We start from the raw sequence: 13,992 nt of genomic DNA, 5'->3' as shown, positions 1-13,992 counted from the left end.
AGGACGGCAGAAGAAGACCCAAGAAAAGAAGCAAATGAGAAATGGCAAAAACAAATAAGGAGCCCACTATTTAAGCAGAATGGTGACCCTCCTGTGTATTACTGTGGCTGATTTGACAGCCTGTGAGTAATACGGACTAAAAGTCACAAACATAGTTTCACTGCCACCAGCCATTCAAGTTAACTTGTTATTGTAACAAAGACTTTACCAGTACAGTGAGAAAGGGGATACATTCTATCTGCCGAAACCCCAACATAAGGTGGGGTATGCTGGCTCACTATATAAAATGTGAAGAGGATGGGAATCCCACTTTACTAATTGGGAACAGTAGTTCTCCCAAGATATGTTAAGAGAAATTACAAAGGGAAGCCCAAAGGGGCAACTCAGTCCTAGCCCAAAGGTTATAGGGAACTATTGATCCATACACACACTATGGAGAGACATAAAAAGGTCACCCATAAAAAGAGTAAAAGGATTCCCACTCACCTAGGGACAAGTGAAAAATAATCACCAAGTCCAGCAAAATGTTCTGGGGCTGACACAGGTCAGGAGGATTTGTCACAAATATGAAAATCTTACCCAAAAAAAGTGAGCATCCCTTGGGCAACAGACTCGCATTAGATTATTGATAGCCAACAAGGTGACTGAGAGCAAATGGATGTAGTTGTCATGAGACACAGGTAAAATAATCCCAAAGTTAGTACTATAACAAAATATCACTGCCCATATGAAATGAGATATGTCTATGGGACCCATTTGCTTTTCTAATGTTTATTTTTACAGAAGAATGACACACAGCTAATGATATGATATGATATTCTATTCATAGCGAGCCTATGCAAAAGTGGTTCAATACTCCTCATAATGCAACAATTCCAGCTCCACAATATTGGACATTTGAATTTAGCTTTTTATTTCAAATAAAATCAATGAATTATAAGTGTCCCCCTAACTTAAACATGATACTGGCAGCTTGCAGAGGGCAGACTGGATCCTCACGCCTGAGGAAGCCAACAAGTTTACATTTTTCTATCACCTGAGACATGAAGTGAGGGCGTTTGGCTGTCTGCCAAAATATCTATCCAAATTCTCTAACAGTTACTTCAGAATACAATTTATGAGGATTTGATATAACTCAATGCCAACAGCAGAGATACTGTCCTTGAGAAAGAAGGCACGACCTATGAAGGTGAATTGTGATCATTGTAAAAACCAGGAGGCAGAGGGAGCTTTAAAGCATCTACTGCTGTTTTGTCCGGTACGGACGGCATTGAGAACCATTCATTTTAAATAATTTGTAGAGGCACAGAGTACTTTATCTGCCGAAGAATTGTGGTTGCTTTTAATTAGTGGGGAAAATCCCTTCCTGGTCTGAGCCTCGGTTTTGTTTTTAGATGCTATTTTTAAACCAAAAATGAACTGATGATGAAAGCAGGTGACGAAATGTTTTATGTGTCTAAAGCAGTTTTAGTTTGTCACTCGTGTTTGGTTTGATGTAAAAATATTAAATGAATTATTGGATTGACGGTTGTAATTGCAAAAAGGTTTGAAATAACAACTCTATTTCATGTGAGCAAATGGGTAAATATATGTAATATATATTTTATGTGAGCAAATGGATACATATATTTAATGTGTTTTAGTGTATGTAAAGAATAACTTCCCTGTTGTAATGTGTTAAAGGTTATATTTAACCAATGAAACACTAATAAAAAAAAATATTGCAATAAAAATAAAAATGCTGCCAACTTGTTTACCAGAAAGGGAAACACAGCTTGCAGGCTGTTGTCTCACTGATGTTTTCATTCCAATTCTCACAAAAATGTAGACATATACATTCTCAGCAATAATGCAATAGGTTCCTTTCTTTCTCAATATCTTCTGGTCCTTGCCAGAGCTCCCAGTAGGCTCATGGCAAAGTGTTTCTAAGACTGGACTGCAAAGGCCAGACATCTGCTCCCTTCACTCATTCTTGCATTCTCCTTGCTTGCACCTGCTTTCCTTCCTATTTCCCACACAGTCTGACTAATGTCTCCATTTAAACTGTTTGAGATTTCCGAAGTGACTCAATAAACTCTGCGATTGTAAAGCTCTATCACTTTATAGCCCCTGGCTTCCTGATTGGTCAGGGAATTAAAGTTCCACCTTCTCCCTATATGTTCTTAGTTCCTCTTAGTTCCTTTGCATGTGGGGCAACTTTTCTGAATTACTGTGGTTAGGTAATTGGCAGAGCTTCTGCGAGCAGAGGGCCCAATGACAGACAATGCCATCTTGGAGTCAAACAGCATAGTCATGGCTGTCCCGCTGTGATGCTCCCAGACTTTTCAGGTGGACTGGCCTCTTCGTTCTTCCATCCTTGCTCTGTGTGTGAGCACAGTTAACATGGGGTGCAAGCCTGTTCCTAACTGTGGTCTGTGCTGTCTTTGAAAGGTTTGTGACAGTTTGGCTTTATAATAAAGGCAGGGCTTTCCTTTTGGACTTATACCATTGATAAACATTGGGTTCCCTACAGTTTGAAGAGCCTTACCCTTGAGCATTTGCATGCAGGGGCAGCTCGTCTATAATGGGCAAAAGAGCAACAATGTACCAGCCAACACCCATTATAGAGGAGCCATCAAAATGTAAAGGGAAACCTGGTTTCTCTTTATACTTCAGTTCCCCAGAGAGCATTGCTTGCCAATAGACAATGCAAGGCGGGGACATTTTGCTTCCCCAGCCATGCATGGCCCGTTGGTGATGCAGGCTGGGGAACTGCAGACCTAAACACGCTCAAGGGGTGCTCCTGAGTCTCTCCACACTTTTAGGTCTAGGTGGGAGGTGAGACGAAGGTGCTCTGGCTCTACCAGGCATGTTAAGAACCAGGAAGCTCTCCCTGCTTCTTGGTTCCTGTTTGTGTAGACCGCTGGAGCAAGAGGCCTGCTTTGAAGAGCCTTGTGTAGTCCAAAGCTGCAGGAAAACAGGTAAAGGAAAAAAAAACATTATTCTATGTGTGCATGAATGTATGGATGTCAGATTAGCATTTATTTACGTTCATGCGTATGTACGTATGTACATATGCGAGAGATCAACTGTGCAAGTGTGCATATGAGAGTGCAATGTGAATGTGTGTGAGTGTTCGTGTGTATGAGAATGCAGTGTTAATGTTATCGGTACCCGTGTGAATGATTGTTTGAGAGAAGCTGTATGGATGTGTGACTGCTTGTGTGAAGGTGTATGGACATGTGTGCATGGAAGGCTGCAGGCTGGGGGTGGATTTGGTTAATGCAGCCAGCAAGGACATGTTTTCTTACTATGGCATAACATTTTAAAAATACCATAAGGGCAAAGCCAACATGATGTGTGTTCTTACATATGGAGGGCATTTTGCATCCAGCAAAGTCATGTGTATTTACTGTGGCATTGCATTTTATACTGGTGTTAAAGGCGAAGCCAATATGAGTGTTGTTACATGGCCACACTGGGCTACATTTGTGCAACCAGTCTGGGCAGGTTTTCATACTATGGCATGGCATTTTTAACTGGCATTAACGGGAAAGCCAACATGATAAGTATTCATACATATGGGGGGTGGACATTTGTGCAGGGTATGTTTTCTAACTGTGGCATGGCATCTTATACCGGCTTTCAGAGAAATGCCAACATGATGAGTGTTCTTATTTGGCCAAACTGGCCTACATTGGTACAGCCAGTCAGGGCATGTTTTGAATATGCCCAGACTAGCTGCACCAGTGTAGGCCAGAAAGGCCACATATGAACACTTTTTTGCTGTGGCATGGCTTTTTTTACTGCCATCAAGGGCAAAGCCAACATGATGAGTTTCCTTACGAGGCTATACTAGCCTACATTGATGTAGCCAATCTATATATATTTGCTTACTGTAACATGGTATTTTTACTGGCTTTAAGGGAAAAACCAACAGAATTATGTTCTTACCTGATGATGCTATCATATATTGGCAGATACAGCATGTATATGTTTTCCTATAGTAACATTACTGGCATTATGGGCAAAGCAAACACCAGTATGTTCTTAGTTGTGAATGCTGCCATATTTTGGTGTAGGCATCACCAACATGTACCGGCACAGTCAGGATGAGAATCAGTGTTTATACTGGTAGAACATTGAATTATAGTGGGCAAACACATCGTGAAAATCTATTGGAAAATGCTCCTGTGCAATGTTGTTGACTTGGCATCCAATGGATTTCTTAATTTCTTACTCTACTAAACCGATTGTAAACTGGGTGGCTTTGTACCCAATTTTTCACAGAAACTGTGCTGTAAAATGCCCAATTTAGCCCATTATTAAAAAAAAATTCTCGGGGGAGAAGTCGCCTGTTCCCCTCTTGGTTGTTTCGGGCTTCTTCGCTATGCTCGTTTGCTCCCCATATTCATACCAAATGTTTAAACCTTCCCCCAATTAAAAAATTCACCAGTCGCTACTGTTTGGATGATTCCTCTGGAAATCACTGTCTTGAACGAACTCCTAAAAAGTCACTTACCTGTTGCATACATACTGCTTTAAAAAAAAAGATTTTTTATCGCTGAATTATTTTATACAAAGAGTATATATTCGCTTTTATTGTGCAAACCATCCCATAAAAATGTTCTATTGTGTGTTATGCTGTCACTTTTTGCCACCCGGCTCTCGCTAAGAGACCACTTTGCTTGACCACTTTGCTAGATTTATCCCTGGCAGAGTCAGGCGTCTGAGACGGAAGCCCTGTAACCGAGGTGTGCGTCAATCTTCCTTTTCCCACTACGTAGGGATTAACGAAACCCTAACAGTATTTAGCCTCAGCCTGATGTGGTAGGGCATCACGTCTGGATTAGTCTCAGCACATCATCTCTGCACCTACCTGTAAAGATGTTTGACAGATATTATACAGCACTTGGAGTCACTGCTTATTCAGTGCTGTGTGCCGCTCTCCTACATGACGTATCTACTGTGTCACCCAAGGCTCTTTTTTGACAGCATACTCTGCTTGGCACAGGATGGAGGTCAGGTAGTGCCTGAGAGAAGGTGAAGAAGTACTACTTGTATTACTTGAGATCCTTGTGCATGGTCAAGTATTAGACCGCATCAACACATAGATGCACTGGGTACTGAATTAAGATTGTTGGTGGAACATTTACTATTTTCTGGATAGATAACAAGAAGGATCATTAAAGAACTGGAGACACATCTTTTTGGGAGGTTAATTTATTATTGGGAGCAATTCAGTTAGAATTGGAATCTTCACCCTTTGCAAAGTTTTTTTGCCTTATTTCGGGTGCATGGAAATTTGACTGAATCATGCCCGTCCTACGGATACTTTATTGAGTACCTGTCCAGGCCAGGATACTGTTCAAGACTGCATGTGCCATCTACAAAGTAGACCAGAGTAGCACACCAGTGCACCTGGTGGCTAAGCTCCACATATCTGGTGGCACACGCTCCTCGTGCACTTGGTCCCAGTTCGGCTCAGAATGACCCCACAATTCTCCAATTTCAGAAATCTCACAAAAATGTGGCATTTTCAACAACACCTGGTCAAGTCCTAATCTCAATGGATGCATAGACTGACACACAGGGATATACAAAAACAAACAATCAGGGTGAGAGGTCATGCCGCTCCAACATTCTAAGAACATAAACTCAATTTCATGAACATATATACAAAGGGTCACAAAGACGTTAAATACTACCCGAACAGTGCACAATTTTAGCATTGTTATTGTTCTTTGTGACCCTTTGTATATATGTTCATGAAATTGAGTTTATGTTCTTCCCTGTGACTGCACAAGTGTTATGATTGACCAAGAGTAGCATTTTGCTGTTGCTGTTCTTTTGCATTAAGATCCAGTTCCGTCCACTGGATCATACTTATTTGTATTGTATTTTCAAACACCCCTGGGTGCTCTATCCCTATTAGTCTTATCTAGATGCTATTAAAACACATTTGTGTGAAGAAAAATGTATTTCCAATGACTGTGTTATATATTTAGAATGTTGGAGCGGCGTGACCTCTCACCCTGATTGTTTGTTTTTGTATATCCTAGTATACCCACCTGGGTTTTTCAGCGTTTTGCCAGGTGCCCTGATATTTAATCTAGACTGACACACAGACAGCAACTCAGAGTACTGCACTACTGTTAAAAGACACCAGTCCAAATGCTGCTCTCGAACTATGTTCACTCTTTAAACAATAAAATAAATCAAATCAAACTTTGTTCTAGGGTAGACAGTCAAGAATAAGGGGTATACCACTTCGGAGAAATGTCACCAGAAGAATGTGAAACTTTGCTATCCACTGTATATTACTGTCCCTTGTTGAATTGTGTGGGGGTAGGGGTGAGTGTCTGCTGCGAGATGACACGAAGCATTCCAGGACCACCTATATTGCTGTCATCAGCTAACTACACTCAAAGTTAAGTGTAACCAGTGGAAAACAGGGTTCCTAAATTAAGTATTGGTGGTGTCTGCTCCATCCTTTAATGTTGAGGAAAAAAGACATATTGATGGACCTTGTGGGTCATGAGGATCAGAGGGTTTTTGCTACTTTTCAAGCATACAGACTGACAGTAGTGCAGGAGAGATTGAATTTAATGATTGCATTACCCTGCAGCGATATCCTTTTGGTATAGGAGGATAAGAATAAGAGACTATGAAGAAACTTGCAATGACCCTTAGTCATTTAGCTATTGTGAATTTCAAAACATGCATGATGAACACATGCTTGCCTCTAGAAATCTGCCACTAGACAATGTATATAGGGAAACAAGCTGAACCTTCACCATCATGGGTCGGGAGGTACAGAATTAAGGACAAAAACAATAAGCGTAAATACACCATAATGTGGACATACAAACTGACATTGAATCCCCACCCCTGAAATCACGAGGTGAAGCAGTTCTCTCAGAACAAAGTTTGAAACAAAATGGTCAAGTTAGTTTTCTGTGAAGCCAAGGCCATACGATTTGAATGGTGCTACATTGAAGATTATTATACTAACATTTCATCATTTTTGAGGTACATTTGACAATCATTAGAACTATAAAGGAATGGACATATATAATACAAAAGTGTACTTCATTTCAAGCTCTAGAGTGAGCAAAGCATGGGGAATGCTTTTAAAAAGATTGAATGCATGTACTGGTTCAGGGAACATGCTGGTACATACTGGCAGAGATGGAGTTTTTGGAATCCTTTGGTAGGATTGACTGTATTAATAATGTGCATAATACAGAGGCGATCTGACCAGGCCCTAATTACTGTTACCTAATCATTGTTTCCTATTTTTCATTATACAGGCCGTGCGTGTCGCCATCTTCTATGCCTCTCCTCAGCGTTTAGATGTCTATGCAAACCAAGTGCTGGTGTCCCCAACCAATGCGGATTGGACCTCACAAAACACAGACTACACTTTATTGGAACCTTCATACCCAGGTACCGTAAGGCATAGTAGTGTGCTGTTGTACTGTCCAGACAGATAATATTGAGTGACACCACCCCACTTTGATCTGAACAGTCACTGCCCCACTCTCAGATTCCAAATAAGAAATATAAAACCCACTGTTCACTAGCATTTTGTGTCGTGGATTTTATCCCAATCTTGGGTTTTGAGCAAACAGCACTTTGCATATTGGAACCTTTACGCCATTACTTATGAGGGGAAAGTGGAAGTACAACTGCTCGCATGCAAAGCCTGTTGGTGAAAAAAGGACTTCTGATGCTTGTGACATCGGACCAGTTGGATGCTAAGCCAGGCTGTATCAAGTTGCCATGTTGTGGCTATGCTTAAACATTCATATGGACTTCTTAATACCACAGTAGTTGTGAAGTGTTTTGGGAGCCTTATTGAGTAAAGAGAGGCCCCTTTGTATATGTACTCTATGCAAGTATGCTAAATCAATACTGCATCCAATTACTAAAGGCATACATCATACTGGGAAAAATTTACCCGGAGTGACAATATAATCCCTATAGCTGTTGTGGTCACAGAATAGTGCAGAAGAAGCACACAAATAGTAAACATAATCAATCTTAAAGGGATCAATCCTAAAGGGATAATAGCTTCATTAGGCATAGTGTCTGATAGCAGTTAATGGGCTCTCTTAATGTACATTGCCCTGGCTGAGGTGTCCACTGGCAGTATTCAACTGCTTGCAAAGTACTCACCATGTTACGCCACACTGTTGAGAAGATTGCACATGCTGTAACAGGTGTAAAGGGAAATAGCACTGGTAATTGGTTTTCCATGCTCTTACAAAGACATCCCTTCATCAGGCATTTCCCACAAATCTATGGCATCTTTTTCAAATCGGAGCCTGCTATGAAAACACAAAAAATAAGTTGTATTGTACAATTAGCACAAAGGAACTAAGTCACCAAAATGTAACTTTCATATGTTTAAGAAAATTGAGATATTTTGAACAAGTGAATGAAATAAAGGACACTTACTCTGCAAGATGAACAGCTCCAGGTTAATGAGGTAAGTTGTTTATGGACGACTGCAGCCTCCTGTGAGGGGTCAGCAATGCAAGGCGGACAACTCTTAGATATTTGTTCAAAATATGCCATTGTATTAGAACAGAAATAATATCAACATACTTAACTTGCCCTACTCTAACTTGGGGTTCCCTACCAAACAGAACTAAGGGAAAACATTCTAACACAGGAATGCTGGCCCTTACACTAAACATCAAATGCAAAAGAAATTAGATGGCAATTCAGCTAACAGCAACAATGACATTTATAACATTTAACAACCTTATAGCAACCTCGGTGTACTCCCTTCACCAGGCTTAAAGGTGTATCCCTCTTCAGGGCTTAGCAAAAATAATATAGGGAAAATTCACATAGGCTGTAAAGGTTTAGATTAGTTCTTGAAAAGTCAATATCAAGATAAAGATTTGTTAACCACAGTTCCAAGAACAAAAGTTCTTCTGATGGAAAAGTGACCTTCCACTTCCTCAGAATAGCATCATTGTTTTCTCAGACACAGTTAAAAAAGAATTACAACTTCCAAAATATGAATAGAACAAAAGTCTTGGTTAACAAAGACTATTCGTCTTTTCTGGTCAGAAATCACAGTAGGTACATTTATCAGCATGACTTCTTAGTTCTGCTGCTTCTATTTCAACAACTTCATTCCTACTACAGTTTGCCATTAGGACACTCTTGTTGACCCCATATCATTCCACTTCATTTGAACTACTAAAATCTTGCATCCACAGACACTCCAAAGATACCACCACAGATTCAGTATGATTCAGTACTTAGGGCCTCATTATGAGTTGGATGGTATCCCGGCAGGAAATCTTCCAGAATACCACCCAACTTAATTACCATTACCGCCACTTGGTTTGACGGAATTACCGCCAGATTACAAGTGGCAGTGTCGGCGTTAATCCCCATTCTCTATGGGGCATTTTTGGTGGAATAACCGCTGGTGGAATTACTGCCACAGTAATTCTGCTGATTTTGATGCTTTTTGGCAGAAATCGGGAGGATTTACCTCCAGCATGATGCTGGAGGTAAATCCTCCACTCCAGGGTCACTCTTATTATGGCAGTGTGGGAAAAGTGGCAGTAATTCCATTACCGCCAATTTTTTCCCACACCGCCATACTTGTAATGAGGCCAATTTGGCCAAGATTCACTTTTAAGGCACTGCAATACCTTAAAGTAGACACGGCACTCTTCCTGTGAATATCTCTTAAAAAGGGGCGGCCTCTTTCCCTCTTTTCTTTGACTACAACCATGACAACGTCAGTATTGTATTGGAACAGCAATATTTCCCTTGCACAACTTGGCCTTCACATCTTTGCCAATGTCAGACACACAATTACCCAAAAGCCTTGATGCCACTCTCTTGGCTTTTGGAATTGCTTGCACACTTGTATCTTAGGCAAGTTTGATCTTCTCTTGGGCTCACAGTAATAATTAGCACAGTTTCTGGTTTTGAGAAAGGCTGCTTCACTCTCAAATAGGGAATTACTTTTGGCATGGGCAATGACTGCGCTCTCTCCAACTGCAGATATTGAATTCAACACTTGACTTCTCTTAGTAACAATGATTGTTTTTTTCAATACAGAGATAAAGTTCACTCTGCACTTTGAAAGCGAAATTAGTCACACGTGTCCTCTTCTTCGTGCAGTTTTAAAGCTTTAAGTGTTTAACAATGGTGTTTCATAAAGAGCGACCTGAAATGTTCACTCTTCTCTTGGGAAACAAAATTAGGTACACTCGACCACTCCCTCACGAAGTTAACAACTTTAAGGGTTTGACAATGGTGTTTCGGAAACATTCCACGCGAGTTAAAGAAAACCTTTCCATTCACATGCAAGTGTTAACTTTCATTGTTCCCTTGTTTGAAAATGCATCAACTAACTTCTATTCGCTTCTACTTCTTGATTGGTGAAAGTAAGACTGGATAATGTTGCCGGCAGTGCTTGCGCAAGGAACCAGGCTTGACTCACCAGCTTCTAGTATCCTTGTTCTGCGGGTTGCTCTAGTTCCATGACTTGAGGCACAACTTCTACTACTTCTGGCTTCACAGGGGCCCACAGCCTTCCTCTGCTTAGGTGTCTCTGGTTCCGCCACTCAAATAAGGAGCTCCTTTCACTCCTGACACCTGCGTCCCACCTCCTTCGCTTCAGTCTTTGACAGATTTTACACATATAACATACCTCCTTTCCTTTCTCATCAGATCTATACAACTTGAGAAAAAATTGAGCAGCTATTAACACAACTTGACCACACCACTATGATAGGTTGCTATCTCACAAGCATATTTACAACAGATTACATACTGACCTGAATTGTTCACATTAACATTTTAACTATCAACAAATGCTATAACCACTTAACACATTGCTGATCCTTGACAGTAACAGTTACTGGTCCATCACCTCCCTTGTGGCGCCACGTTCCTTCCCGCTCCACCGCAAACGTTAGTTCTTACTACATACTAAGTAATAGTGCTGACCTCCGGGACTTTATTAACCTGCCATTGGTCAGTAAACATTGATAAAAACATGAGACATCCTGAGCTTGTGGGAAGGGAGACATTTACACCACATTCGACCAATGAGGTTCCCCGCTGATATCAGCGAGAGCACAAGGTACTTGTTGCTGTTCAGTGACACCAAAACTCACCTGGTTATTGGCTCGTTTGTGTATCGCCCATCGCTCCTTATTCTGCTTCTCAGGCCCACCTGCCAAGGGGTAATTTTAAACTGCTGGTCATACTTTGGCTGTCTCTTCCCAGCCATATTTCTGTGGGCTTAATTTTTCCCCAGTCATGGCGAGCACTGAGGGTTCTGTTCGCTCTCCTTGTATGTATTAACTGGTTCTGTCTCCTGGGTACAGTCAGTCTCTTCCCCCACCCCACTTTTGTAAGAGGACTGCGCAATGTTTCCAGGTGGCCTACCGTACAGTGTTGGTCTGGGCCCTCCCCATGCAGTCTGTCCACCTATCATTTTCACCTGATTCGAACAGGGCGGCAGCACCCTATACAATTGCTCAACCCTACACATCACACGCCCCCAGTTCCCCCCTCGAGCACATTCACCCCCCCATTCAGTGCGCAGCCTTCAATGATGTCCTGTCATCTGCCAATATAGACGATGCAAAAGGAGCAACCTTTGTACACTCCATTGCAGTACCACAGGAGTGACCACAGCGAATATTCCTAACTCTGAGCAGGCTTTGACACACTCACCCATGTCTACGATTCGTCTCCCATCTCCAAGAAGGCCTCCAACTCGTGAAGCGAGCTATAAACAAAATGTTGCTAAGGAATGTTGTTGCAGAGACGCCTCTAGTTAATGCTGCATCCTTGGTCAGTTCACACTTGGTGTGTTCGCAAACGTTCACACCAACGTCATCAGCATCTCCTTAGCGCTCGTGAGGGCCTTGTAGACGGAAACGCTGGTCGCCGTTTCGGGAATCCATTCCCTTCACTGTTTAGGGACTCCATCCCCTTGCCGTAAAGTAATGGCACAGTTCACTTCAAGTGCGACACAGCAACAATTCTCTGGGTCGATGTCCGAGCCCCTCTCCTCCTCTGCTGCCACCAGGGGCCAGCTCATTGCCACTAAATAAAGGAGTGTTACTTCACGAGATGAACAGCTTCAATTTAATGGAAGAATTTGTACACAAATGGCTGCAGCCTCCTCCTTCCTTCTGATGAAATCTCTACACACTCCTTCTCTTTTAGATCCCTCTCCAGCATCTAACATTGTAACAGAACATTACCCTCAAGACGTTACCAGCTATGAAATGGTATTTATACATATAACAGTGAACATCACTGTAAACAGACATATTTACCCATTAGTATTAAGCTACACACATGTTTAGAGGTGTCTCTGTTGCATATGCTATGCAGACATGTGATACATAATTTAGAATAGTGTTGATAGTTAACCCAGAAACCAAACACCAGAGTCCCATGGCAATAAATGCAAGGACTCTCTGAAGTTAAATTGACTGAAAAAGAGCTGCGCTCCATATCCCTCTCCTGGAAATTCATGCTGAGGCCACCAACCCAGATGACCCTTGTTACTGTAGCTTTTTTCGTTAAGTTGGTGCCATTGCCAAAGAAACAAAACAGTGTCCGTTACATAAGGGAGACAACAAGGACATGATGGTGGAGATCAAACAGGAGAACCCTAGCCTAGACTGAGGTGAATTTTAGGCTGTGCGATATATATATTTGCTAAGATTGTCATAGTTGAAATAATATTGTCCACTGAGTCATGTGCCCGCAGCATCACAAGATGGTATGGAATCACCTTGATAACAGAGAGCTTGATAACACATGTGAGGGGTTGCATAACAACACCCAATATATCTAATATATTTGATCATTTTAGCAACATTTATTATATATACATTCATTGGCCAGTAGCAGAGGGAGGAGTAGCAGGGGTGTTAAACATAGAGACATATGTAAATCATGAATGGTTTCCATTTTGTTTGGGGGGAAAATCAAGGCCTGATTTTTATTAAGGTACAAAAGAATTTCCATTAAAGGAAATAGCCCCTGGCTTTATGAGCCTTGTGTTGATTGCATATTATTTTCAAAGGATGCTAAGGTCATGTTTCTCGACATGAATGCAAATTGTGCGTTTTGGGCAGTTAGGTGTGTTGAGTTGCTATTTTCATGTTGCATCTTAGCTACCATCAAACGTGTAATTCATCAGTGAAATTAATCACGTTATTGATTTAACAAATGTAGGTATTTCTGCGACTTTCTTAGTTGCCGACAGTGTACAGTTGGTTGCATGTGTTATCTCCTGTAGCATTTTGGTCAGGCTTCGAATCAAGGACACATTCTCACCACCAACTTGTAATACAGTGAGCTCAAAAGTTTACCATTTTGCGCATTGATGCACGGCTGTAGTGGCCACACCTGTGCACTTTAGCCTTCTGCAACAGGGGGCCAAGACTTCAAATGTGGGCACAGCACCACTTTAAAAGAAGTATAGTACCAAGTGCAAAGTAATTGCCAGAGGGCATGTGCATAGCAGCAGCAGCATTATTAATCTCTCTTCAATCCTAGGGCAGGTAAGATACTTAACTAAGCCTGAAATTACCTATTGTACGACTGACATCACTTCACTGTCTTTTGGCTATTTACAGTCCCATTCAAGCCCAATTCAGAAACTACCCCTGATTCATCACAGCCAACCATCCATCCCTTCCCAATCTGCTCACCAACCTTCTCTCTCTCTCTCTCTCTCTCTCTCTCTCTCTCTCTCTACTGGGCTGTACCCTTTCTTTGTTGTCGTCACTTACCTATTTCTTCTCTCCTTCATCATGCATCTTGACTTCGCTCCATTCCTCCCTCTACTCATTCTCCTTTCCTTCTCTCATAGCCTTCAGCCTCAACTTGGTCTAACTTCATCATTCTCAGGCCTCCCCATCTTCCTCCTTCCCCCCTGCACTTGCACTCCTCAGAAATGATACTCCTTTTCTCCCGGCATCTCCAAAATCATCTTTT

General features: G+C 41.6%; 1 protein-coding gene across 1 annotated transcript in view; it reads left to right on the top strand.

Annotated features, from left to right (window-relative positions):
- LOC138498458 (fibrocystin-L-like) overlaps positions 1 to 13,992 on the top strand; it is a 374,239-nt gene that overhangs the window by 176,286 nt on the left and 183,961 nt on the right. The window contains exon 11 of the mRNA XM_069622208.1: positions 7,293 to 7,428. Coding sequence (XP_069478309.1) covers positions 7,293 to 7,428 — 136 coding nt within the window. The remainder of the gene's footprint in view (positions 1 to 7,292; positions 7,429 to 13,992) is intronic.

The sequence above is a fragment of the Ambystoma mexicanum genome, chromosome 5q, assembly GCF_040938575.1.
Source record: "Ambystoma mexicanum isolate Mex_15411 chromosome 5q, UKY_AmexF1_1, whole genome shotgun sequence".
NCBI classification, from domain to species: domain Eukaryota; kingdom Metazoa; phylum Chordata; class Amphibia; order Caudata; family Ambystomatidae; genus Ambystoma; species Ambystoma mexicanum.
The sequence above is the reverse complement of the archived record's forward strand: the minus strand, read 5'-3'. Positions and strand labels throughout refer to the sequence as shown.